Raw genomic sequence first — 23,451 nt, 5'->3', positions numbered from 1 at the left:
GTCTGAGTAGTTGACATGCAGGCAACTCTACATTCATACTGCCGGCACTTACTCGATTTTCATAGCAAATACCACATAACAGCTGATTTGGTCAGCGTTGCCAGACCGCTTTAAAATCGCCAGGTGGCTCTGTTGCTAATTACATGTCTGTGTAGTTGACATGCTGGCAACTCTACATTCATACTGCCGGCATTTACTCGATTTTCATAGCAAATACCACGTAAGATTACAATTACACACTCATCCATTGGTCCCAATCACTCAAATTATGCACCGTGCAATAAGCCAGCAGTTAGCGATATTAGCGGCATTAGCTTTAAGCGTGAGTTGGTGTGCCGCCGATGTTCCACGTCCCCGCGGAGTTTCGCTCATAAAGGCACCGCTATATCAGCCCCGAGCTGGCGACAATAGCTGGACCTGCTTGGATGGCAGCAAAACGATTCCCTTTGTTCAGGTAAACGATGACTACTGCGACTGTCCGGACGGGAGCGATGAGCCGGGCACATCAGCGTGTGCGCAGGGCCAATTCCACTGCCTCAACAAAGGTCACGAGTCGGTGGACATTCCCAGTTCGCGCGTCCAGGATGGCGTCTGTGACTGCTGCGACGGCAGCGATGAGTCACAGGTGGTTGGGTGTGCAAACACCTGTGCAGAGTTGGGCGCTGCAGCTGCCATACAGCGCAGAAATCAAGCAGAGCTCCACAAGCAGGGCGCCGAAAAGCGGCAGGAGATGATAACACGAGGCAGACAGCTGAGAGCAGATAGAGAAACCCGCCGCCTGGAGCTGGAGCGACGCATTAAGGATCAGGAGGCTCTGAAGTCTGAGAAACAGCAGATCAAGATCAACGCCGAGGCCTTGGAGAGCGATGCTCTGGAGGTCTTCAAGGAGCAACAACGGGAGCTGGATGCCGATACCGTCCAGGCCGAAGAGGAGCCCCAGCAAATGCGCCAGGAAGCATCGCTCAGTTTTGGTGTGTACGATATCAACAAAGATGGCTTCGTGGAGGTCACCGAGCTGATGGTGGACATCAATCTCGACCGCGATCGCAATGGCGTTGTCACCGTGGAGGAGGCCAAATACTTCTTGGATGAGCGAGAGCGTGTGGATTTAGATGCCTTCGTCACCCTGGCCTGGCCACGCATCAAGCCCTTGAAAATGCTGGCCGAGGGTCTGTTCCAGCCCCCACATGCGGATGAGCAGGTTCCACCAGTCGGAGAAGTGCCAGTTAAGGCGAATACTGAAGGAGTCCAGCAATCGCAACCACAGCCCACCGAAGGTAAGGCCCTTGTCCCTGGTCCCTTGTCACAAAATCGTTGTGGATCTTTAACTAACCAGAATTACGATTGCAGAACAAATCGACATGGAAGCTAGTGAGGCTGACGAAGAAGGCGACGAAGACCAGTACGATGACGAGGAGGGAGATGTGGGTGTGGGCGAAGCCTCGCCGGAAATTGAAGCTCCTGCACCGCCCGTCTACGACCCAGAGACGCAGCGTCTCGTCGAACAGGCCAACGAGGCCCGCAATGCTTTGGAGGAGGTCGAGCGCAACATACGCGAGATCGAACAGGAAGTGAAGGAGATCGATGAGCAGAGTGCCAAGGACTATGGCCAGCAAGAAGAATGGGCAGTGCTGGACGGCGAATGCTACAACTTTGAGGATCGTGAATACGTGTACACTCTGTGTCCGTTTGACAGGGCCTCGCAGAAGCCGAAAAACGGTGGAGCCGAGACCACGCTCGGTCGCTGGGAGCAATGGATTGGCGAGGGATACAAGTACTCAAAGCAGAAGTACGGCAATGGTGCCGCCTGCTGGAACGGCCCCCAGCGGTCGGCCATTATCAACATTAGCTGCGCCCTGGAGCCACGTATCACATCTGTCGGCGAGCCCAATCGCTGCGAGTACTACTTTGAGTTTGAGACACCAGCCGCCTGCGGTAGCGAAGCTCAACAGGCGGAGAGCGTTCACGACGAACTTTGAGAATACGATGGAACGGTAATGTGTGGATAGCACGAAGAGATTCGGTTTTTGAGGCGGATTGTATTTTAGTTGTAGTGAGCCGAGTTGAAACTTTTGAAATATCAAATTTGTCGCGATCATTCCCATGCTGAAAGTAGCGAGGGCGGCCAAGGCGCGAGCGAACATCATTAAGAAATATAGTGAAATCATTCAATCTATGCATTTAAGCAAAACTTTAGAAAACATGCTTCAATTTGAATAAAGTGTAAACAGTTAGTATTTTTTAAAAATATAAATTTATATAGTAAATGGTTTTGGTGTGGTGTATGTATGTCTATCACTCGGTGACGGCCTGCTTGATGTCCTCCAGATAGCCGTCCACCTGATGCTCCAGGGCGAGAATGTGACCCGTATTGCAGTTTTCCGAACCCACAAAGGTCAGTATCAATGGCAGCTTGTTCATTTGGACCACTTGATAGTTGGAATACATCGAAATAATGGTCTTGTTGCGACCCAAGCCCAGCTTGCTGGCCTGATCGCAGGCCGTCGTGAATGTGGGTATAAACGAGGGCATAAGGGCGAAATCCACATTCTTCTCCTGACTGACACGGAGGAGTGGAACGCCATCACGATCCGTTATCTGTATGACGTGCAGGCCACTGACCCTGCAACGAGAGGCGAGGCGGAATTTGTCATTTCAGCTACAATACATTACTCCTGCGGTACATACTTCTTTAGCAGGCCATTGAAATACTTCTTAATGTCGTCCGACATGGATAATGAGCAAAATGGCGACGAAAAGACTAAAAAACTTAACTTTTTTCAACATTCACAGCTATTTACACAAAACAAACCACGAAACAGCTGACCCAACTATCGATATAAATTTAATATTCAGATATCGGTAAGAAGGGTCTGCTGCGTGAAAAAATTGTTTTTATGGAATTTTATTAAATTTACAGAATTTAAAAACAACTTAAAGTAGTTTTCTAGTGTTCCCACAACTTAGGGCAACTTTCAGTATGGTGACAGGGAATCCCGTGGCCACAAAGCCCTCATCTACAGCCGGTTCAGATGATGACGACTACACATCATCCATGTCCCACCTCACCATTGGGCAACAAATACAAGAGCTGTCCAAGCGGCTGCAAAACACCACAGAGGAGCTGCATCAGCAAGTGCGTGACAAGCATGGGGCGCTGCTGCAGCAGGCCACCCATGCAGGACGCTTTGATGCCGCTCTCAACACGCTAGCGGAGGAAGTGCAGCGCGTACGGGAGACCGGACATCGCCTCAAGACCCAAGTGGACACGCAATACCAGTTGGTGGAGAACCAAACTCAAGTGCTCGGTCGCCTTCATGATGTCAGCCATTTGCTGCGCTCGGCCGGAACGCTTCTTGCTCTGACGGCCAAATTGAAAAGCACCAAAGATGTGCTCCGTCAGGCGGAGCTCCATTTCGAGCTGGCGCAGCTAATAGATGACAAGGACCTGAAGGACATTGAGTTTGTACAAAAGGAGCGTGCATTTGTGATCAGCTCGGGCCAGAAGATTCGGAACCTAACCCAGATGCAATTGGTTACAGGACTCCAGGAGCGCAATCAAAATCAAGTGGTTAATGCATTGAAGGTGGGTGCTGGCACCATAGGTGGACCTGCAAATAATCATTGTAACGTTACAGATCTTCATGAACTTCAATACGCTGGAGAAATCGCTTGACAACCTGTTGGCCACATTCATAGCCGACATGGAGCAATCGCTCAAGGAGTGTTTTGCCGGCAACGATATTTCGGTGCTCAACAAATCGCCCACGCACGGCAGTAGTAGCTCCACGAGCAAACCTGCTGCATCCCGGGGCCCGGGCAAGACGCCACAGTTGACTACAACGCAAAATTACCGCGCAAAGTTCTGGAAATCTTTGCACTGGCTGCTATACGACGAGCTCTATGAGAGTTGCACCCAGATCAAGCTGCTCAAAGCGGCCCTGGAGCAAATCAATCAGTTTGGTTACACTTCCGAATCCTCGGATCAATATATACCTCAGCGCTTCTGGCAGAATGTGCAGCAGCTGCTGCGAAAATCCTTCGATGAGTGCTCATCGCATGTCACCCAGACCCTGCAGGAGGGTCTGTCCAAGCTGCTAACTTCGGCGCGTGGCCTGGAGCATCGTCTGAATGGAGAATTCCAGTTTGAGAACGAACTGTTTGCCCCTCTGGAGGTGGGCTATGTGAGCAAGTGCGCTGCCAACATGAAGGCCTGCCTGGCTGGCGTTGACTTGCCTGGCAATGAGACGGTGGACAACTTTATACGCGTGGCTTCCACGGAGCTGAGTGCTGCCTTGATTGACGTGCGACTGACGAACTCGATAGCGAACGTCTTTATCGCCTGTGGCAAGGAGCTATGCACCAAACTGGAGGCGCAAATCAAATTAGGGGCCGACTCCAAGCAGGTTGTGGATATGCCCAATCTTCAGCAGCAGCAGAATACCACGCTGGCAAATGTTCTTTATTACTACAAGGACTCAGTCCGACGTATGCTGAGCGATTTGCAAGTGCAGTTCGAAAAGACCCCAGGAACGGCTAAAGAAAACATTTCCCGCTCCCTGGAGCAGGCAGATTTGCTGATTGGAACCATTTTGCAGCAGATTATGGAATCAATCATTACAACCATAAGCATCATTATACTAAGCATGCATCGTGAGCCGGGTCTGAACTCGGACAGGCTGTCCACGACGGGTCCCTCAATGTACATGAAGGAATTGCAGGTGAGTTTTCGGTTGATTCCTAATTTTCCGTGTGTTGAAAACTCATTTGATTGCAGGAGTTTGTCAACCGTTCTTGGTCGCACCACATTGCCCTTTTCGATGACAAACCCATGACGACGAAGTGTGGCCACGAGTTGGCAAAGCGTTGCATAGAGCTCTTCCTTCACAATGTCTGCATTTTGCGTCCCCTGAGCGGTGCGGGAAGGCAGCGCCTGAAGCTGGATTGCCAGCATATGGATCAGAGCCTAAAGCCACTCTGTGCAAATCTTGCAGAGCTCGGCAAGACATCTCGACTGTTGCGGGCCATGTCACTGCTCATCGTTCAGACCCCGCAAGAGCTGGTGAAGCAGACGATCGGACCGGACTCTTTGGTGCCCAGTTATATAGTGCTGCTGCTCCTATTCGGTCATGCTGGGGCGGACCTGCAGTCGCCACACACCACCGCCAATTGGTCAAATGAACGGCTGATTGAGTGGTTGGATGGGCATACGGCGGAAAGAGAGAAATTGGAGCTGATTTCTGGAGCACTGCAAAGATATAGGGATAATGCGAGGCGAAAGAATATTCAGCAATATGATGAGGTGTATCCCATGATGGTGGATTATTTTGAACAGGCCTTGAAGGCTATTCCATAATTATTCTGTGTTGCTTGTAAAATATTAAATAAATTATAATAAAAAATCATTAACTCCTATCGCACAAAACTATTACTATCACCAAACAATATATCGATACATACAGACTTATCCACATCTCTAGCACACCATTTTGTTTGCAGCAGCGTGAAAAAAAGTTGAATTTCTTCTTTAATCTCTGAAAAATTGACTGTAAAAGTGGAATTGTGTTGTGATTATTGAACTTTATTAATTAAGAAAGATGGACAACATTGAGCGACTTTATAAATGCTACGAGATATTGTCCGAGGCGGGCGATAAGATTTCAGAGGTAAGCGGCTCGGGCCGCCATTGCGGAAAGACGCGGCACCAGAACGGTAGTTGCTATGTAGAATGTGCCGAAAAATAAATATGTTCTCTTTTAGCACGTGGATGAGTATAAGGAAATACTGAAAGCTGTTAAAGGCTCGTCAAAGGAGAAGCGTTTGGCGTCGCAATTTATTGGCAACTTTTTCAAGCATTTCCCCGACCTGGCCGAAACAGCAATCGATGCACAGTTCGATCTTTGCGAAGATGATGACAACCAGGTTTGTGCGCGTATTAGTTCAACTCATTCAAAGATTACCTTCATATTGTTATGTTTTTTGACACTTTCCAGATTCGCCGACAGGCCATTAAAGATTTGCCCAAATTATGTCAGGGCAATCCGGAGGCGACTACACGAGTGGGCGACACACTCGCCCAGCTGCTGATACTGGACGATGCCACAGAGCTGCAGCAAGTGAACAATTCACTGCTTAGCATTATCAAAATGGACACAAAGAGCGCTGTAGCTGGTATTTTCCAACAAATCACCACGGGCGATGAGCCCACAAGAGAGCGCTGCTTCAAGTTTATTTCAACCAAGCTGTTGACTATGGGTCCCACTGTAATAACCAAGGAAATTGAAGAATACATCGTCGACGAGATCAAGAAGGCCCTGCAGGATGTCACAGCCGATGAATTTCATTTGTGCATGACCATTTTGGGTGCCACAAAACTGGGCAACACCATTACCGGACACGCAGAGCTGGTCAAGCTGGCCACGGAGCAGGCGGAGCTCAATAACACTGATACAGACATCATTGCTGTAGACGATGAGGTTGTGGAACGTTTCGTTCAATGTGCCACTGCGGCTGCACCATACTTTTCGGTAAGTAAAGAAGGATTTGCAATAAGTATCCACAAAACTAAACCTCCTCTGTTATCTATAGAAAACCATCAAATCGACAGCATTCGTTGCTCATGTTTGCGACAAGCTGTTGCCTATTCCGACATGGAACATGATTGCCACCGCAGTGTCACAAGATCAAATCCAATTAAGATTGCTTAAAGTATTTGCCGAGATGATAGCCAACACGGATAAGCTGGAGAATGCTAACGAACGCATCAATAATGTCTATAATGTATTACTGGTGGGTATTTCAAACATATTTGGTCCAAATGATTGTATTTGAAACATGTTTCTTTGTTGATTTTACAGGAGTACATGCCATTGCCCAAGCTAAGCGAGGTGGATCTGGTAGATGTGCCACCATCGTTTGAATTTTCGCATGCTGAGTGCCTGCTCTATGCACTGCACACACTGGGCAAGAAGCATCCAACTAATTTAAGTTTTGTAGAAGACGCTGAGAAACTGAAAGACTTTCGTGCTAGATTGCAATATCTAGCCAGGGGAACACAGGGGTAAGCGCCACATCTCTAGGATCTCTAGGAAAAATACTAATTTCCCTTGTTTTGTGGCAGGTATATTAAAAAACTGGAGGAGGCTTTAAAGGGTAAATCAGCTGAGGAGCTGAAGTCGGAGGAGAATCAACTGAAGCAAACGGCGCTGAAAACAACGTCAAATATCAATGTATTGATACGCGATTTGTTCCATTCACCGCCCATATTCAAGCATGATATTGTATTATCCTGGATTGTGCCAAAAGCTGTAAGCATGTGAAATATTTATGTTTTCGACTGTGTAAATCAAATGACATGTATTTTGTTTTGTATTTATTTGCAGAACAAGCTGGGCAAACGACATGCACCCATCACATTTGGGGAGAAGGCTGAAACCAACGGCAAGGAGAAAGACCAGGACGTAGAAAAGAAGTCGCGACCATCCAACGATCAGAAATTCTATTCGCCACCATCTGGCAAATACTCGCACAAAGTTAATCCAAACTACGGCAACAATAACCGCGGCAGGCAGCGTGGAGGAGGTGGAGGTGGCTACAGGAATCGACGCTACAACAAATATTGAAGCACCAGCACTCTGCAATTTTCTGCATGGATTGTCTTTCCTAGTCCTTAAACTAAAATCAATTACCAGAGATTAGAATATCCCAAAACTTCGTCCACAATAAAACTACTTCAAAAGTCCTGGCACCAGGCCAGGTTCTACTACCACAACAAAACAAAAGCAAACGAATCGACTTCTCTTGGCGGCGGCTGGTAAGTAATGTAAATTTTCCAATTAACTTTCTCCCTTTGGTTTGTTACAGAAATGCACAATTTTTCCTGGAGTGTAAAGGGCAAGCAACACTTTTAACAAAACTCTCACACTCTGCTCTCATTGCTTTTATTGTTTTGTAAAAGATGATTGCGTGAAATCTTTAAACACCGCCACGTCTCACGTTCTACGTTCACTCTTATCATCATTATCCTTACTCGTGGGTGCGTTGGCATTGTTTCAATTTATATCACGCTCCAAAAACTCGATTTTGTCTAATATAAGATTTATTAATAGAGCCAGCCAAACGAATTCTTGCAAAATCAAACTATAAAATGAATTACAAATTATCCACAGTTAATGCAGCAACATAAATAACAATATCCTCATAGTCTTGAAGCGCGATTCATTATGCTCACGCGAGGCAATCGATTTGTGTGCCACAAACAGTTTGTTGAATCGGCTTTTGTTTCTTTTACAAGCAATACTTGCATAATTATTAGTTTTTATTTAACATGTAATCAATAATTGTACCACTTAAAAAACTGCAAGCCTGCATACAGCATACATTTTTTGAATCCAATAAAAGCAACATTAAAGAACGAACACTTGCCTCTTTTTATAGCTTGCTCTGTGGAGAGAGCATTAAATAAAATGCTCAGCATATAGAAAGCAGATATTTATATGCATTTTTAAAAGATATTCTAACCATCGAAATTGGCCATATGCTGGAACGATATTTGGAAGTTTATAAAATGCTTCGGCTATTTCTTTCTTGTTGGAAGGAGGTACTCCCTTTTGAGGGGAGAAATTATAAATGTAGTCCAGCAGACTTATGCAATCTCCGTGGAATACATTTCTCATCAAAGAAATGTTCGAGAAAGTTCTTTCTTTCTCTGATAAGATCATCATATTTATATATGTATATATTTATTACCATTAATAAAAATATATATGTATGTATGTATGTATGTGTAATCGAAGCTTTTTAAACATTAAAAATACAGTAATTATAGTTGCTTTTTTCAGATGCTCGGGGGCGGCTGGTTGCCCGGCTGTTGTCCGTTACCAGCATTGGGATTGCCGGCGCCTGGCGGCTGGATTCCCACCAGTTGGCTGGCAAAGCTCTGGAACAGCTGCAGCATATCGTTGGGCATAGCTGGGATCTGTGGTGCAGCGCCACCACCGGCACCGCCAGGTGCAGTGGCACCACCTGGAGCAGCTGCTCCGCCGCCGGCTCCCAACAACTGGCTGATAGTATTCATCACCATGGGGTTCTGGGTCATCGATTGCAGCTGCTCCAGGTCGATCTCGGCGCTGCTGAATAGATTGCGGACCGTGGGATTAGCCAGCATGGCGTTCAGGCCGTCGGTCAGATGCGAAATCTGCGGTGGCTGATTGCGCGCATTCCGTGCCACCTCCAGGTTGTTACGGTAGTCGGGATTTTCCGGCTCCAATTCTATGGCCTTGCCGTAGGCCTGCTCCGCCTCGTTGAACTTTCCCATGTTTGAGTAGGCTACGCCCAGACGGCAATATGCCTTGCTGTAGGTATTGTTGTAGAGAAGAGCTGACTTGCAGTCTGTGACAGCGCGCTCGTTGTCACCCAGACGGATGTGGGCAGCAGCGCGATTGCAGTAGAAGATGGGGTTCTTGGGGTCGAAGGTGATGGCGCGGTTGTACTGCAGCAGGGCCTCGTTGTACTTACACTCCTTCATCAGGCGGTTGCCCTCGTTTTTGATTGATTCGGCCAGCGCCAGCGACTCTGGATTCCGTTCAATGTACAGCGACTGGAAGAGCTCGAACATGTCGATGTTTTTGGTGTTCACGGTAGAGGTGGTGGCAGTGGATGTGCTGCTGCTTGGAGCAGCGGCATCTCCGCCGGGCTGTGCACTCGTTGTGCTCTGTGCAGTGGCCTCGATTTGCTCGGCAGCCGTTTCCTCTTCACCGACATCAAATGCGGCCTGCAGGCACTGGATGGCCACCTCAATGCTCTCGCTCTGATCGGGCGACAACACGTCCACCTGCTTCTTCAAATAGTCTATGAAGGAGCGGACAAAACTTTGTTGCACAGCGTCTGGCATCTTGTCGATAATTATTATATTATTATATTTTTTGTAAATTTGGTTAGGAAATGAAAATTATGTTGGCATGTCACTGTAGGGATGTGTATCGATATGGCTATATCGATACTATACCGATACGGGTGGTGATGTTTATGATTAATACGATTCGTTAATGTTTTGCGTGAGTTTGAAAGATAAAGATTGAAGGAATTCATTAAATTAGTTTTTGATATCATAGTTAGAGTTCATATGCGTGGATCACAGATCTCGTAATTTATCTATGCTTTAATAATATATTTGTAGCGATATATTTAATTGTATTGTCATATCGGCTATTTCTACCCATCACTGCCATGGGGCTATATAAATTGATACACATTTTTGGTAACATTTCGATCGGTGTTTTTGTGCGATAAATGCAAGTGGACTTGAGCGTTTAATAATTTAGATTTAAATACCAATATTCTTTAATGTCACGAATTAAAAAGCCTCTAGCAACTGTTTTTAAATCTCAGCCAAATACAATACTCGTTTTCTTAGCTATGTTTCCTAGATATGTTTTATTAAGAGGGAAAGGTCTTGAGAATATGATGAAACTTTTTTAAGTGTGGGAACTTTTAAGCATCTAGAAAACGTATTTACTGAAGTTTATGATATTGAGCTGCAATATGAGAAATTGTAGTGTCGTCCTTTAGCGGGATTGAAGATATAATGTCGAGTGTGTCGGAAAGGGGGAAGGACGGCACGGTCTTAGTGTGGATGAGGGTATGCCTTTTAAGAATGCCTTTGAGTTTAAAAGATTCCGAGCAGTAGGAACATTTGTAGGGGCGTTCATCCGAGTGCGTCCTGATGTGAGTCAGGAGATTTCCCCTCTTGCTAAAAGATTTTGAGCAATGCGAACACTGGTGGGGCGGAAGTTCTCCAGTGTGAGTACGGTGGTGCATTTGAAGATAGTAGTTCTGATTAAATGACTTAGGACAGAGAGTGCATTTATATGGTCGTTCCCCGGTGTGGGTACGTATGTGGACCTGGAGATCCGAATTTTGTATAAATGACTTCGAGCAATGGGAACATTTGTAGGGTCGATATCCAGTGTGCGTTCGAATATGACTCTGAAGAATGTCGGAGCGAGTAAAAGACTTGGAGCAGTAAGTGCACTCGTATGGTCGCTCCCCCGTGTGTATGCGGTTGTGTACTTGCAGATGGGACTTTTGTTGAAATGACTTGGAGCAATGAGAGCAATGATAAGGTCGATCGCCGGTGTGATTACGTGTGTGCGATTCTAGATTGGATTTTTGTATGAATGACTTTGAGCATTGTGAACATTTGTAGGGTCGCTCATTTGTATGCATTTGTATGTGTCTCTGCAAATGGAATTTTTGCTTAAAATTCATTGGGCAATGATTACATTTGAACGTCACTACATCGGCTTTAAAATGGTTCAACTGATCACTTCCACTCGCTGACCTCTCCCATTTCTCGTCTTCCAGACTAAAACATAGATCTTCTTCTCTCTCCTCCTCCATCAGGGGTAAATATACTTGATGGCTCTGCTGACAGGTTTTTATAAGACTGAATGCATTGATAGCATCCTCAAGGCAGGACGGGCAAATGTTTTCTGATAGTAAATCTCCCTGCGTAACATCGTACCCGGTACACTGAGCTATCATATCAGCAAGGCAAGTGTCCCACTTTTGTGCCTCATCAAAAATGTTTGTTAATGCTTCAGACCGTGACATGCAAACTCTGCATACGTCCTCCATTGTTCTAAAATCAAAACTAATTTTAAATAAACACAATTGAGGCGAATGTAAAACAAACAACAAACCAGGATCTGCTGCTCCTATGAATTGCAAATATAATTTTTCGACTTCACGAATTATTTTGCTCTGACAACAAATCCTAATAACAGAGCTAACGATTGACAGAACAGCTGATTGCTGTTATGTGCTGTAAGGCGCTAAAAAAATCGGGTTGTCTGTATGAATATCGAAATTACTTTTAAATTTGCACTACAAAAACCTCTTTGAATCAAAACTTTCTGAACTTAGACCGAGCACCAGGCGTTTCGTATCATTTGCATTTGAATTTGGATTGGGGCAGGTTAGGAAAAACTTTGTGAGAGTTTCAGACCCGGGGATTAAAGATAAGTACATCCCATTCCATACTTGAGTTCCAATCCAAACGCATATATAGGATAAAGGCTCTTACCAAACAACCGAGGGCACGTCGTGGTCAAGTTAAGATATTTTCGAGTAATTTTAATGTCATGCATTTTTATTTAAATTTATCCAAACAATACATTTATGGGACTTAACATTTCAATAAATTATAGAGTTTTAAATGAGTGTGAAGAATCGTTTTCAGTAACTTCAACTGGTTCATTTCCTTCGTTTAATGTCTTCGAGGTCCGGAAACGCAGTGGACACACTAAAATTTGTTCTTAAGGTTATCATAAAGAGGAGGAATAAGAAGATAAGAGTTTTGTTTAAAGGTCTTTGAACAGTAAAAACACGTCTAGACTTTTCCACTTGTGTGGGTGAGGATATGCTGAGTGAGATGGTGCTTCTGCTTGAATGACTTCGAACATTGAGAGCAAGAGTAGGGCCGATCACCTGTGTGAATACGGGTATGTATTATCAAATGGTGGTTTTGAGTAAAGGACTTTTCGCAGTAAGCACATTGGTACAGAGTTTCTCCAGTGTGCGTCCGGGTGTGCACATGGAGGCCAGATCTGTGCTTAAAGGATTTTGGGCATTGTGAGCATTGGAATGGTCGATCTCCAGAGTGACTTCGTATGTGTGTTTTCAGAGTGTCAAGTTGTATAAACGATTTTGAACACTCCGTGCATTTGTAGGCTCGTTCGCCGGTATGTGTACGCATGTGAACCGCCAGTGCTCCAGCTACGCAAAAGGACTTATCACACCTCAAACATTTATACGGCCGCTCTCCCGTGTGAGTGCGTGTATGTGATTCCAAATGATGTTTTTGTTTAAAAGCCATCTCGCAGAAAGAGCATTGGAAGCGTTGTGCGTCACCTGTATGCGATCGGATGTGTTCGCGAAGACCTCCGGCTCGGGAGAAAGTCATCGCACACTGAGTACATTTATATGGTCGCTCCCCAGTGTGAACACGGATGTGTTCGTTGAGACGGGATTTTTGTTGAAAGGTTTTCGAGCATTCGGAGCACTTGAAGGGTCGTTCCTTTGTGTGCGTAAGTAAGTGAAGCTCTAGTTCTGATTTGTGTGCGAAGGATTTTGAGCAGTCGTTGCATAAGAAAGGTAATTTATCCGCGTGATATCTTTGAACGTGAATCTTTAGGTTGGCTGTTAAGGGAAAAACTTCGGAGCAGTGAGGACATTGTGATTTTTCTAGTTCCTTCGTGTGTTTGCGAGTATGAGCAGTGAGAGCATGGAGTTCCATGTAGGCCTTAGGACACTGAGTACACTTAAACGGTCGCTCTCCCGTGTGAGTACGAGTGTGTATTTCAAGCTGGTAGTTGTAGGAATAACATTTTCCGCAGGTTGAACATAGGAAGGGTCGATCACGTTTCACATCCGAGTGCGTACGCATGTGCTTGACAAAATTGGACTTTTGCCCGAAATCTTTCGAACATACAGCACATACGTAGGGTCGTTCGCCAGTGTGGAGACGGTAGTGTACTACGAGATCGACTCTTCGTTTATAGGTTTTCTGGCAGTCTGGACATTGGTGGGGCCGTTCTGGATCATCCGATTTCTCGGGATCACGTTCTATTTTTGCATCGGTTTCAATTTGGTTTGAGTTCTCATTGTCGTTATGTGACTGCTCTAAGTCCTCGACTTTTAGATCCTCACAAATGTCTTTTTCTTTTTGCTCCTCCATCATTTCGAAATAGAGTTGATGGTTCTGCTTACAGGTTTTTTTAAGATTGAACGAACTCACTGCATCCTCAAGGCAAGGCGGACATATGTTTTCTGATAGTGAATCACCTCGCTTAATTGTGTACCCGGTACACTGGGTCATCATATCAGCAAGACAAGTGTCCCATTTTTGTGTCTCATCAAAAATGTTAGTGAATGGTCTGGACGTTCCCATGCACACTCTGCATTTATTGTCCATTGACCTGCAAGTTGTGAATGAATTTAAAATAAACGGAGTAGAGGAACGGACAATTGTTTACCTTGATTCAGTCTTAAAATTGAACAGCCCAGCAAATTGTGCGATTTTTCTGGATGTATGTTTTCTTTTTTCTTGCTCAAATTGTTTTGTTTTATTTTGAGAAAATTTCATGCGAAAAATGTGCTGTTAGACGTCACGTCACAGACAACTGTTGCAATATCATTGTTATCGGGATAATTCGTGTGGATATTTTCAGAATAGGGGTATGCCTGAACATGAAATAGATTTGCTTGGAAATATTCATCTGTGTTACCTCACATCCATAACTGCTAATGCTTTTAGGAAAATAAAAGAAATAAAATAGTAAGGTGAATAAATTTAACGAAATAGTTTTATTGCAAGTCAGTTCACTTCGTTTGAGCGCTACCACTAACCATATATATTTATTAGCACTCGAAACCGGTTTTGTCTTGACTTCACACGGATACATGTGACTTTGAGTTTCGGTTTAATATTACTAGCGAGCCAGAACTCCTAGGAATAAACATATGTATGTATAAGTGTATCGGATAAATTTATAAATTTCCTATAATGATTGCCAATTTGATGAGCTCTCTATAATTGGGGTTTGCGGGAAATAAGGTGTAAACAAACAAGACCACTGCATAAATGTTCAGTGTGCAAATATATAACCAGCCACTGGCCATCCGCCACTTTAGAGTCATTTTAATTTAATACATTTTTATTTGAATTCTAAAAATACAATACATTTTTGTGAATTATCAGCTTGCAAATGAGTGGAACGAATCGTGTGTTCGGTTGTTTTAGAAGATAGGAGTTTTGTTTAAAGGTCTTTGGACAGTAAGAACCCGTCTAGACTTTTTCAGTAGTGTGGGTTAGTATATGTTGAGTTAGATGGATCTTTTGCGTGAACGACTTCGAGCATTGAGAGCAAGAGTAGGGCCGAACACCTGTGTGAATACGGGCATGTGTTTGAAGATGGTGCTTTTGAGTAAAGGACTTTTCGCAGTAAGCACATTGGTAAACAATTTCTTCAATATGCGTACGGGTGTGCACATGGAGGCCAGATCTGTGCTTAAATGATTTTGAGCAGTGCACGCATTGGAATGGTCGATCTTCAGAGTGACTTCGTATGTGCGTCTTCAGAGTGTCTAGTTGTGAAAACGATTTTGAACATTGATTGCACTCATACGGTCTCTCCCCAGTGTGAGAACGGATGTGTAATTTTAGTTCGTATTTCTGTATAAACGACTTTGAGCACTCCGAGCATTTATAGGCTCGTTCTCCGGTATGTGTACGCATGTGAACCGCAAGAGTTCCAGCTACGCGAAAGGATTTATCACACGTCAAACACTTATACGGTCGCTCTCCTGTGTGAGTGCGAATATGTGTTTCCAAATGTTGTTTTTTGTTATAAGCCATCGTGCAGAAAGAGCATTGGAAGCGTTGATCACCTGTATGCAATCGAATGTGATCGCGAAGAGCTCCAGATCGGGAAAAGCCCTTCCCGCAGTGAGTACATTTATATGGTCGCTCCCCAGTGTGAACACGGATGTGTTCGTTGAGATGGGAATTTTGTTGAAAGGTTTTCGAGCATTCGGAGCACTTGAAGGGTCGTTCCTTTGTGTGCGTAAGTAAGTGATGTTCTAGATCTGATTTGTGTACGAAGGATTTCGAGCATTCGTTGCATAAGAAAGGTAATTTATCCGCGTGACATCTTTGAATGTGAATCTTTAAGTCGGCGAGCAAGGGAAAAACTTCGGAGCAATGAGGACATTGTGATTTTTCTAGTTCCTTCGTGTGTTTGCGAGTATGAGTAGTGAGAGCATGGAGTTCCATGTAGGCCTTAGGACACTGAGTACACTTAAACGGTCGCTCTCCCGTGTGAGTACGAGTGTGTATTTCAAGCTGGTAGTTGTACGAATAACATTTTCCGCAGGTCGAACATAGGAAGGGTCGATCACGTTTCACATCCGAGTGCGTACGCATGTGTTTGACAAAATTGGACTTTTGCCCGAAATCTTTCGAACATACAGCACATACGTAGGGTCGTTCGCCAGTGTGAAGACGGTAGTGTATTACGAGATCGACTCTTCGTCTATAGGTTTTCGGGCAGTCTGGACATTGGTGGGGCCGTTCTGGATCATCCGATTTCTCTGGATCACGTTCTATTTTTGCATCGGTTTCAATTTGGTTTGGTTTCTCACTTTCGTTATGTGACTGCTCTGAGTCCTCGTCTTTTTGATCCTCACAAATGTCTTCTTCTTTTTGCTCCTCCATCATTTCGAAATAGAGTTGATGGTTCTGCTTACAGGTTTTTTTAAGATTGAACGAACTCACTGCATCCTCAAGGCAAGGCGGACATATGTTTTCTGATAGTAAATCACCTCGCTTAACCGTGTACCCGGTACACTGGGCTATCATATCAGCAAGACAAGTGTCCCATTTTTGTGTCTCATCAAAAATGTTAGTGAATGGTCTGGACGTTCCCATGCACACTCGGCATTTATTGTCCATTGACCTGCAAGTTGTGAATGAATTTAAAATAAACGGAGTAGAGGAACTAACAATTTTTTACGTGAATTCAGTCTTAAAACAACACAGCCCAGCAAATTGTGCGCCTTTTCTGGATTCAAAATGTTTTCTTGCTCAAATTGTTTTGTTGTGAGAAAAATACATAAGAAAAATGTTCTGTTAGGCGTCACAGACATCTGTTTTAATGTCATTGTTATCGGAATAATAGAATAGGGGTATGCCTGAAAATGAAATAGACTTGCTTGGAACTATTATTTTGTGCAAAGGTTTGAGGTGCACAAATAAATAAATAAATACAAATGTCGCATTGTTATTTATTAACACTCGAAACCGGGTTTGTACTGAATGTACTGAATTTGCGTGAGTGACAGAACCGGGGAGCAAGGATGGATAAATACAAATTATTCGAGTTGCACTCGTATAAATACGACAGATGAAAAAATCGGATATGGGCTACCACCGAACAACCGAGCGAACGTCCTGTCCAAATAAAAGCCATTTTCAAATAATTTTAATTTAATGCATTTTTATTTATACCTACCAATGCAAAAAAGTTTTCTGACTTTGCAGCGTAATAAATTATGGAGTTGCAAATGAGTGCGACTCATCTTTCCATTTTTAGTATCTTCAACTGCTTCGGTTCTTCCAGGTCCGGAATAACAGTGGACACAATGTAATTTGATCTTTAGGTGGCGAAATTTTTAATTTTTCCATCTTTAACACATTAAAGTCCTTTTTTTGTGTGAGTTCGAGTGTGTTTTTGTAGATAGGAGTTTTGTTTAAAGGTCTTTGGACAATAGGAACACGTGTACAGTTCTCCATCAATGTGGGTAAGGATATGTTGAGTGAGATGGTGCTTTTGCTTGAATAACTTCGAGCAGTGAGAGCAAGAGTAGGGCCGATCACCTGTGTGAGTACGGGTATGAATTTGCAGATGGTGGTTTTGTTTAAAGGACTTCTCGCAGTAATCACATTGGTACAGATTTTCTCCAGTATGCGTACGGGTGTGAACATTAAGGCCAGATTTTTGCTTAAATGATTTTGAGCATTGCGAGCATTGGAAAGGTCGATCTTCAGAGTGACTTCGTATGTGCGTCTTCAGAGTGTTAGGTTGTGTGAACGACTTTGAACATTGATTGCACTCATACGGTCTCTCCCCAGTGTGAGTACGGATGTGTAATTTTAGTTCGTATTTCTGTATAAACGACTTTGAGCACTCCGAGCATTTGTAGGCTCGTTCTCCGGTATGTGTACGCTTGTGAACCCCAAGAGTTCCAGCTTGGGAAAAGGACTTATCACACATCATACACTTATACGGCCGCTCTCCCGTGTGAGTGCGTAAATGTGTTTCCAAATGTTGTTTTTTGTTAAAAGCCATCTTGCAGCAAGAGCATTGGAAGCGTTGATCACCTGTATGCAATCGGATGTGATCGCGAAGAGCTCCGGCTCGGGAAAAAGTCTTCCTACAGTGAGTACATTTATATGGTCGCTCCCCAGTGTGAACACGGATATGTTCGTTGAGATGGGACTTTTGTTGAAAGGATTTCGGGCATTCGGAGCACTTGAAGGGTCGTTCCTTTGTGTGAATAGCCACATCCTTATCACCGTCGGACTGCTCTCGTTCATTGACAGAATTTTCCCAAACCTCGCATTCAAGATTTTCACAGAGATCTTCTATTTCCGCCTCCATCTCAGGGAAATATAATTGATGGCTTTGCTCGCAGGTTTTTATAAGATTGAATGCACTCACTGCATCTTCAAGGCAGCTCGAACATATTATTTCTGGTAGTAAATCTCCCTGCCTAACATCGTATCCGGTGCACTGGGCTATCATGTCAGCAATGCAAGTGTCGCACTTTTGTGTTTCGTCGAAAATGTTTGTGAATGCCCGAGACGTTCCCATGCAAACTCTGCATATTTCCTCCATTTTCCTGCAATTAAATGGATTTTAATGAACGAAAGACAACACAGAAGCAGCCAAATTGTATAGTTTTTCTGATTTGAAAGATATTTTCCTTGCGTGAATAGTTTTGTTGTGAAAAAATGAATTCACGAAAGTGCTGTTAAGTGCAAACAAGTTTAGTCGAATGGAAACATATGTTGTTGCATCGAAAGTTAAAGCATGGGTACTCTTCTAAATGCTTTTCACTTTGATCTGATTTGGAAAATTGGACCTTGCTTGTATAATACATTTTTCCTGTTCGAACGATTTGTTTTGCTAGCTATCGAGATTGTTATTCAAATCATATACGTTTTATTATGTTTCCTATACATTTTTTATACCCGGTACTCGAAGAGTAAATAGGGTATATTGTATTTGTGCGGATAACGGTTGTATGTAACGCACAGAAGGAAACGTTTCCGACCCCATAAAGTATATATATTCTTGATCAGCATCAATAGCCGAGTCGATTGAGCCATGTCTGTCTGTCCGTCTGTCCGTCTTGTTTGTCGGCTAGTTCTCAGAGACTATAAGAGCTAGAGCCACCAAATTAGAATGCTGTATGCTCACACTGAAACCAGTGTATTTCAAAAATGAGCCCCGCCCCCTTCCGCCCCCGCAAAAGGGCGAAAACCTCCCAAATCTACAATTTTGAAGATAACAGAAAACTAAAAACGCCATTCCGTAGGGAATGACCATATCTATCAGATCACCAAATTGGGATCCGATTGGATCATTATTATAGCCACAATGAAGAAATTCATTTTCAGTGGCCAAACCCACCCCGTCCCGCAGCATTCACACTCTGCTTCGCGCTGTTTATGGCCTCTGCCCCTGATACGTCTCTGCCTCTGCCTCCGCCGCGACTCTGCAGTGTGTGTCTATAGGGGAGGGTGGCGAGGTAAAGGAGCGTGTTGGCGTGAGCAGTGTTGTTGATGTAGATGACAGATGAAGAAAAAATGTAAAATTTGACAAATAACCGCTAAGTTGCAGATGTAGTACTGAGTGCCGGGTATAAAGGTTGTGACGCGTAAGAAGCGTCTCACACGTCCCTTCTCGTTTTAATCTATGTACGTGCATATACATTTGCTTATGTACCTATGTATGTGCATACATACATTTGTATGTACATATATTGACAAAACGCACAGTTAAGATTCTGGTCTGGAGAACGTATGTACATAGCTCTTTATGAAGTTAATGTAACTCTGAAACAACAATCAAATTATTGGTATTTAAAAAGGTCATCTAAAAATGTAGAAATTAAAAACAACAACTATTTTTAACAAATCTGTAACACTTTATTGGAATTATGTAACTGCTAGCTGCTAATGCAGCGTCACTTCTTTTATATCGGTATTCAGTCAGTATATGTACATATACACATGTACGTACATGCAGGCAGAGTGTGCGAGCTGTAGGGAATGAGCTAGCATCAGCCTTGATGCTGTTAGGGATTAGGGTTAGGGTTAGGGATAGTCACTGAAAATTAATTTCTTGCGTTTTTGTTTAAAATGTATCATCAAAATCACAGCAGTCTGGGTGCAAAATGTAGTTCCTCTAGCTTTTATAGTCTCTGAGAACTTGGACAGCCCGTGAGCATGTGGATTTTAAGAGCTCCGTTTCGAGTATAAGCATTCGAGGAGTCATGACTGCGACGCATCTTTCCATTTTTAGTATCTTCAACTGCTTCGGTTCTTCGGTTCTTCCAGGTCCGGAATAACAGTGGACACAATGTAATTTGATCTTTAGGTGGCGAAATTTTAAATTTTTCCATCTTTAACACTTTTAAGGCTTTTTTTTTGTGTGAGTTCGAGTGTGTTTTTGCAGATAGGAGTTTGTTTTAAAGGTCTTTGGGCAGTAAGAACACGAGTACAGTTCTCCATCAATGTGCGTTAGGATATGTTGAGTGAGATGTTGCTTTTGCTTGAATGACTTCGAACATTGAGAGCAAGTGTAGGGCCGATCACCTGTGTGAGTACGGGTATGAATTTGCAGATGGTGGTTTTGTTTAAAGGACTTTTCGCAGTAAGGACATAGGTTCAGATTTTCTCCAGTGTGGTGCGTACGGGTGTGCTTATCAAGGCTAGTTCTTTGCTTAAATGATTTTGAGCAGTGCGAGCATTGGAAATGCCGATCTTCAGAGTGACTTCGTTTGTGCGCTTTCAGTGTGTCTAGTTTTGCAAACGACTTTGAACATTGATTGCACTTATACGGTCTCTCCCCAGTGTGAGTACGAAAGTGTAATTTAAGGTTGTATTTCTGTATAAACGACTTTGAGCACTCCGAGCATTTGTAGGCTCGTTCTCCGGTATGTGTACGCATGTGAACCGACAGTGCTCCAGCTTCGCGAAAGGATTTATCACACGTCAAACACTTATACGGTCGCTCTCCCGTGTGATTGCGTATATGCAGTTCCAATTGTTGTTTTTTGTTAAAAGCCATCTTGCAGCAAGAGCATTGGAAGCGTTTATCGCCTGTATGCAATCGGGTGTGCTCGCGAAGAACTCTTTCTCGTGAAAAAGCCTTCCTACAGTGTGTACATTTATATGGTCGCTCCCCAGTGTGAGCATGGATGTGTTCGTTGAGAAGGTATTTTTGTTGAAAGGTTTTCGAGCATTCGGAGCACTTGAAGGGTAGTTCCTTTGTGTGAATAGCCACATCCTTATCACCTTCGGACAGCTCTCGTTCATTGAGAGAGTTTTCTGAAGCCTCGCCTTCATGATTTTCACAGAGATTTTCTATATCCGCCTCCATCTCAGGGAAATATAATTTATGGCTCTGCTCGCAGGTTTTCCATAGATTGAAAGCACTCACTGCATCCTCAAGGCAAGGCGGACATATTTTATCTGATAGTAAGTCTCCTCGCCTAACCACATATCCTGTACAATGGGCTATCATGTCAGCAATGTAAGTGTCCCACTTTGGTCTCGCGTCGAAAATGTTTGTGAATACCTGAGACGTTCCCATGCAAACTCTGCATATTTCCTCCATTTTCCTGCAAGTAAATGGACTTTAATAAACGGTATACAGGAAGGCACAATATCGAATTGATTCGAGAATAAACCTGGTTGTGTATAATTTCCAAATACGTTTTTCGTCACGAATTGCATATGTTGTTTTGACAACAAAACGTAAGAGCGAGCTGTTAAGCGCGAAATGTAGCACAGATAAATTCTGTTAGGTATATCGATAGGACAGTATGAATATTGTATTGAATTGATAATGTATCGTTTGAATTTATAGTTTTTATGGAACATTTGTAATTAAATAAATTTGTAAGTTCAATAATACATGCAAACAAAATACAACACATGAATACAAATGGTTCAATTATTCATTTCTGGGACTTTCCAATTGGTAATTTTAAGTGATACATGTTATGTTTAGTTATGGATCCTTTGGATGAATAAAATCAGGGAAACGAAGTTGTTCGAACCCTTTCAATTTAATTTGAATTTTATTAAGTGTTAGAATGCATCTGTATCTTTAGCTTCCATCTGTCTTTTCTAGGTTACTCTTAGATATTATTATCTACCCTGTACTGTACAATCAATCCGTAGACAGGTCTCTAGCGTATATCTCAGACGAGAAGGATCGTCGCTGTAACCCTGTTTAGGCCTCACAGCTGACCTTATTCGGATCAACGGCCTAATGAAAATAATGGAAATAAACTATCCTCGAACAGAATTCGGAGAATTTGTACGGTAATGACTTATTTGGTATTAACAATACATTTTTCTGACTTTCGTTGTTCTTTTTGAAGAAGAAGATATATGTACATTTTTCCATTTATATGTGTTTTTTGAAGTTAGTAGTTCAGCTGCTAAAGATGTTTCCCAGAGTGAGTTTTCATGTGAACTTTGAGGATGTTAGGCTGTGTAAAGGCCTTTGAACATTGTTTGCACTCGTACGGTCGCTCCCCAGTGTGCATGCGCATGTGTAATTTGAGTACGTGTTTGTGTATGAACGACATTGAGCATTCGGTGCATTTGTTCGGACGAACCCCTGTGTGTGTTCGGACATGTGCATCAAGTTTGTATTTTTGCGCGAAGGACTTCGAGCAGAAGGAACAACTCAAGGATTGATCACCTGTGTGCGTACGGATGTGTAGTTTGAGCCCGTGTTTATGTATATACGACTTTGGACACTCGGAGCATTTGTAAGGTCGATCCCCTGTATGAGTGCGAGTGTGTGAATCAAGTATGAATTTTTGTGGAAATGATTTTGGGCAGAAGGAGCACTTGTAGGGGCGATCACCAGAGTGCATACGGATGTGATATTGCAAACTGTTTTTTCGCATATAAGACTTCGGGCATTGAGGACACTTGAACCGAAGAACGAGATCCTTGTCTCTATGTATTTTTTCATCGCCAGATCGCTCATCTTCACTTTCTGATATTTCTGTGGTCTCGCCATCCTGATTATAAGATGGGTCTTCTTTATCCTCTTCCATCAGTGTGAAATAGAGTTGATGGCTCTGCTCACAGGTTTTCTTAAGATTGAATGAACTAACTGCATCCTCAAGGCAAGGCGGACATATGTTTTCTGATAGTGAATCACCCCGCCTAACTATGTACCCGGTACACTGGGCTATCATATCAGCAAGACAAGTGTCCCATTTTTGTGTCTCATCAAAAATGTTAGTGAATGGTCTGGACGTTCCCATGCACACTCTGCATTTATCGTCCATTGACCTGCAAGAATGTAAATTAATTTAAAATAAACGGAGCAGAGGTACGGACGATATGTTACGTGAATTGAGTCTTAAAATAACACAGCCCAGCAAATTGTTCGTCTTTTCTGGATTTTTTGTGTTTCCTTGCTCAAATTGTTTTGTTTTGAGAAATACGTGTAAGCAAAATGTGCTGTAAGGCGCTATTTATGTTGTTCAGCGCTTGCGCCGATATCGATATTTAATGTAAATTAGCACTTGTTGAGCACCAACGTCTTTCCGAAACAATCGAATAGATGGAGT

At 43.4% G+C, this 23,451-nt stretch overlaps 8 protein-coding genes across 16 annotated transcripts; 3 read left to right on the top strand and 5 right to left on the bottom strand.

Annotated features, from left to right (window-relative positions):
* Positions 1-179: 179 nt before the first annotated feature.
* Positions 180-2,201, top strand: LOC117901466 (glucosidase 2 subunit beta). Its single transcript, XM_034812229.1, has 2 exons — positions 180-1,277; positions 1,351-2,201. Exons 1-2 carry the CDS (start codon positions 269-271, stop codon positions 1,977-1,979), a joined length of 1,638 nt encoding a protein of 545 aa, XP_034668120.1. The 5' UTR covers positions 180-268; the 3' UTR covers positions 1,980-2,201.
* A 16-nt stretch (positions 2,202-2,217) lies between these two features.
* LOC117901471 (ragulator complex protein LAMTOR3 homolog) lies at positions 2,218-2,846 on the bottom strand. Its single transcript, XM_034812234.1, has 2 exons — positions 2,689-2,846; positions 2,218-2,623 (listed from the first exon to the last, which is right to left on the bottom strand). Exons 1-2 carry the CDS (start codon positions 2,730-2,732, stop codon positions 2,296-2,298), a joined length of 372 nt encoding a protein of 123 aa, XP_034668125.1. The 5' UTR covers positions 2,733-2,846; the 3' UTR covers positions 2,218-2,295.
* A 134-nt stretch (positions 2,847-2,980) lies between these two features.
* Positions 2,981-5,420, top strand: LOC117901465 (conserved oligomeric Golgi complex subunit 5). The gene is made up of 3 exons (XM_034812228.1): positions 2,981-3,586; positions 3,639-4,721; positions 4,778-5,420. Exons 1-3 carry the CDS (start codon positions 2,981-2,983, stop codon positions 5,354-5,356), a joined length of 2,268 nt encoding a protein of 755 aa, XP_034668119.1. The 3' UTR covers positions 5,357-5,420.
* Positions 5,421-5,597: 177 nt separating this feature from the next.
* Positions 5,598-8,167, top strand: LOC117900538 (apoptosis inhibitor 5 homolog). Its single transcript, XM_034810937.1, has 7 exons — positions 5,598-5,666; positions 5,761-5,922; positions 5,994-6,527; positions 6,589-6,789; positions 6,858-7,060; positions 7,121-7,307; positions 7,383-8,167. The coding sequence occupies exons 1-7, from the start codon at positions 5,598-5,600 to the stop codon at positions 7,620-7,622; spliced, it is 1,596 nt and encodes a 531-aa protein (XP_034666828.1). The 3' UTR covers positions 7,623-8,167.
* Positions 8,168-8,831: 664 nt separating this feature from the next.
* Positions 8,832-9,977, bottom strand: LOC117900539 (small glutamine-rich tetratricopeptide repeat-containing protein beta). The gene has a single exon (XM_034810938.1). It carries the CDS (start codon positions 9,890-9,892, stop codon positions 8,837-8,839), a length of 1,056 nt encoding a protein of 351 aa, XP_034666829.1. The 5' UTR covers positions 9,893-9,977; the 3' UTR covers positions 8,832-8,836.
* A 186-nt stretch (positions 9,978-10,163) lies between these two features.
* On the bottom strand, positions 10,164-11,807 carry LOC117900246 (zinc finger protein 239-like). 2 transcript variants are annotated; one of them, XM_034810542.1, is made up of 2 exons: positions 11,703-11,807; positions 10,164-11,641 (listed from the first exon to the last, which is right to left on the bottom strand). In XM_034810542.1, the coding sequence occupies exon 2, from the start codon at positions 11,635-11,637 to the stop codon at positions 10,513-10,515; it is 1,125 nt and encodes a 374-aa protein (XP_034666433.1). In that variant the 5' UTR covers positions 11,638-11,641; positions 11,703-11,807; the 3' UTR covers positions 10,164-10,512. The 2 variants fall into 2 exon arrangements, with proteins under 2 accessions (XP_034666433.1, XP_034666434.1); XM_034810543.1 differs by having other exon boundaries at positions 10,164-11,653; positions 11,703-11,780.
* Positions 11,808-12,347: 540 nt separating this feature from the next.
* Positions 12,348-23,288, bottom strand: LOC117900244 (zinc finger protein OZF-like). 8 transcript variants are annotated; one of them, XM_034810540.1, is made up of 3 exons: positions 23,261-23,288; positions 21,338-21,472; positions 12,348-13,845 (listed from the first exon to the last, which is right to left on the bottom strand). In XM_034810540.1, exons 2-3 carry the CDS (start codon positions 21,465-21,467, stop codon positions 12,392-12,394), a joined length of 1,584 nt encoding a protein of 527 aa, XP_034666431.1. In that variant the 5' UTR covers positions 21,468-21,472; positions 23,261-23,288; the 3' UTR covers positions 12,348-12,391. The 8 variants fall into 8 exon arrangements, with proteins under 8 accessions (XP_034666431.1, XP_034666430.1, XP_034666424.1 ...); XM_034810539.1 differs by lacking the exons at positions 21,338-21,472; positions 23,261-23,288 and adding an exon at positions 18,408-18,602 and having other exon boundaries at positions 12,348-13,924; XM_034810533.1 differs by lacking the exons at positions 21,338-21,472; positions 23,261-23,288 and adding an exon at positions 14,037-14,194 and having other exon boundaries at positions 12,348-13,979.
* On the bottom strand, positions 19,803-21,331 carry LOC117900245 (zinc finger protein 239-like). Its single transcript, XM_034810541.1, has one exon. The coding sequence runs from the start codon at positions 21,228-21,230 to the stop codon at positions 20,262-20,264; it is 969 nt and encodes a 322-aa protein (XP_034666432.1). The 5' UTR covers positions 21,231-21,331; the 3' UTR covers positions 19,803-20,261.
* Positions 23,289-23,451: the final 163 nt, after the last annotated feature.

The sequence above is a fragment of the Drosophila subobscura genome, chromosome U (genome assembly GCF_008121235.1).
Source record: "Drosophila subobscura isolate 14011-0131.10 chromosome U, UCBerk_Dsub_1.0, whole genome shotgun sequence".
Taxonomy (NCBI): domain Eukaryota; kingdom Metazoa; phylum Arthropoda; class Insecta; order Diptera; family Drosophilidae; genus Drosophila; species Drosophila subobscura.
The sequence above is the reverse complement of the archived record's forward strand: the minus strand, read 5'-3'. Positions and strand labels throughout refer to the sequence as shown.

What these genes read in the sequence shown, in the direction of transcription:
- LOC117901466 (XM_034812229.1), top strand. Translation starts at nt 269, where the DNA reads ATGCACCGTGCAATAAGCCAGCAGTTAGCGATATTAGCGGCATTAGCT. An exon ending in GCAACCACAGCCCACCGAAG is followed by an intron (nt 1,278 to 1,350) that starts GTAAGGCCCTTG and finishes TTACGATTGCAG; the next exon opens with AACAAATCGACATGGAAGCT.
- LOC117901471 (XM_034812234.1), bottom strand. Translation starts at nt 2,732, where the DNA reads ATGTCGGACGACATTAAGAAGTATTTCAATGGCCTGCTAAAGAA. An exon ending in TTCAATGGCCTGCTAAAGAA is followed by an intron (nt 2,624 to 2,688) that starts GTATGTACCGCA and finishes CTCTCGTTGCAG; the next exon opens with GGTCAGTGGCCTGCACGTCA.
- LOC117901465 (XM_034812228.1), top strand. Translation starts at nt 2,981, where the DNA reads ATGGTGACAGGGAATCCCGTGGCCACAAAGCCCTCATCTACAGCCGGT. An exon ending in AAGTGGTTAATGCATTGAAG is followed by an intron (nt 3,587 to 3,638) that starts GTGGGTGCTGGC and finishes GTAACGTTACAG; the next exon opens with ATCTTCATGAACTTCAATAC. An exon ending in TGTACATGAAGGAATTGCAG is followed by an intron (nt 4,722 to 4,777) that starts GTGAGTTTTCGG and finishes ATTTGATTGCAG; the next exon opens with GAGTTTGTCAACCGTTCTTG.
- LOC117900538 (XM_034810937.1), top strand. Translation starts at nt 5,598, where the DNA reads ATGGACAACATTGAGCGACTTTATAAATGCTACGAGATATTGTCCGAG. An exon ending in GCGAAGATGATGACAACCAG is followed by an intron (nt 5,923 to 5,993) that starts GTTTGTGCGCGT and finishes GACACTTTCCAG; the next exon opens with ATTCGCCGACAGGCCATTAA. An exon ending in CCTGGATTGTGCCAAAAGCT is followed by an intron (nt 7,308 to 7,382) that starts GTAAGCATGTGA and finishes ATTTATTTGCAG; the next exon opens with AACAAGCTGGGCAAACGACA.
- LOC117900539 (XM_034810938.1), bottom strand. Translation starts at nt 9,892, where the DNA reads ATGCCAGACGCTGTGCAACAAAGTTTTGTCCGCTCCTTCATAGACTAT.
- LOC117900246 (XM_034810542.1), bottom strand. Translation starts at nt 11,637, where the DNA reads ATGGAGGACGTATGCAGAGTTTGCATGTCACGGTCTGAAGCATTAACA.
- LOC117900244 (XM_034810532.1), bottom strand. Translation starts at nt 16,707, where the DNA reads ATGTCTGTGACGCCTAACAGAACATTTTTCTTATGTATTTTTCTCACA. An exon ending in CTGAATTCACGTAAAAAATT is followed by an intron (nt 16,518 to 16,564) that starts GTTAGTTCCTCT and finishes CACAACTTGCAG; the next exon opens with GTCAATGGACAATAAATGCC.
- LOC117900245 (XM_034810541.1), bottom strand. Translation starts at nt 21,230, where the DNA reads ATGGAGGCGGATATAGAAAATCTCTGTGAAAATCATGAAGGCGAGGCT.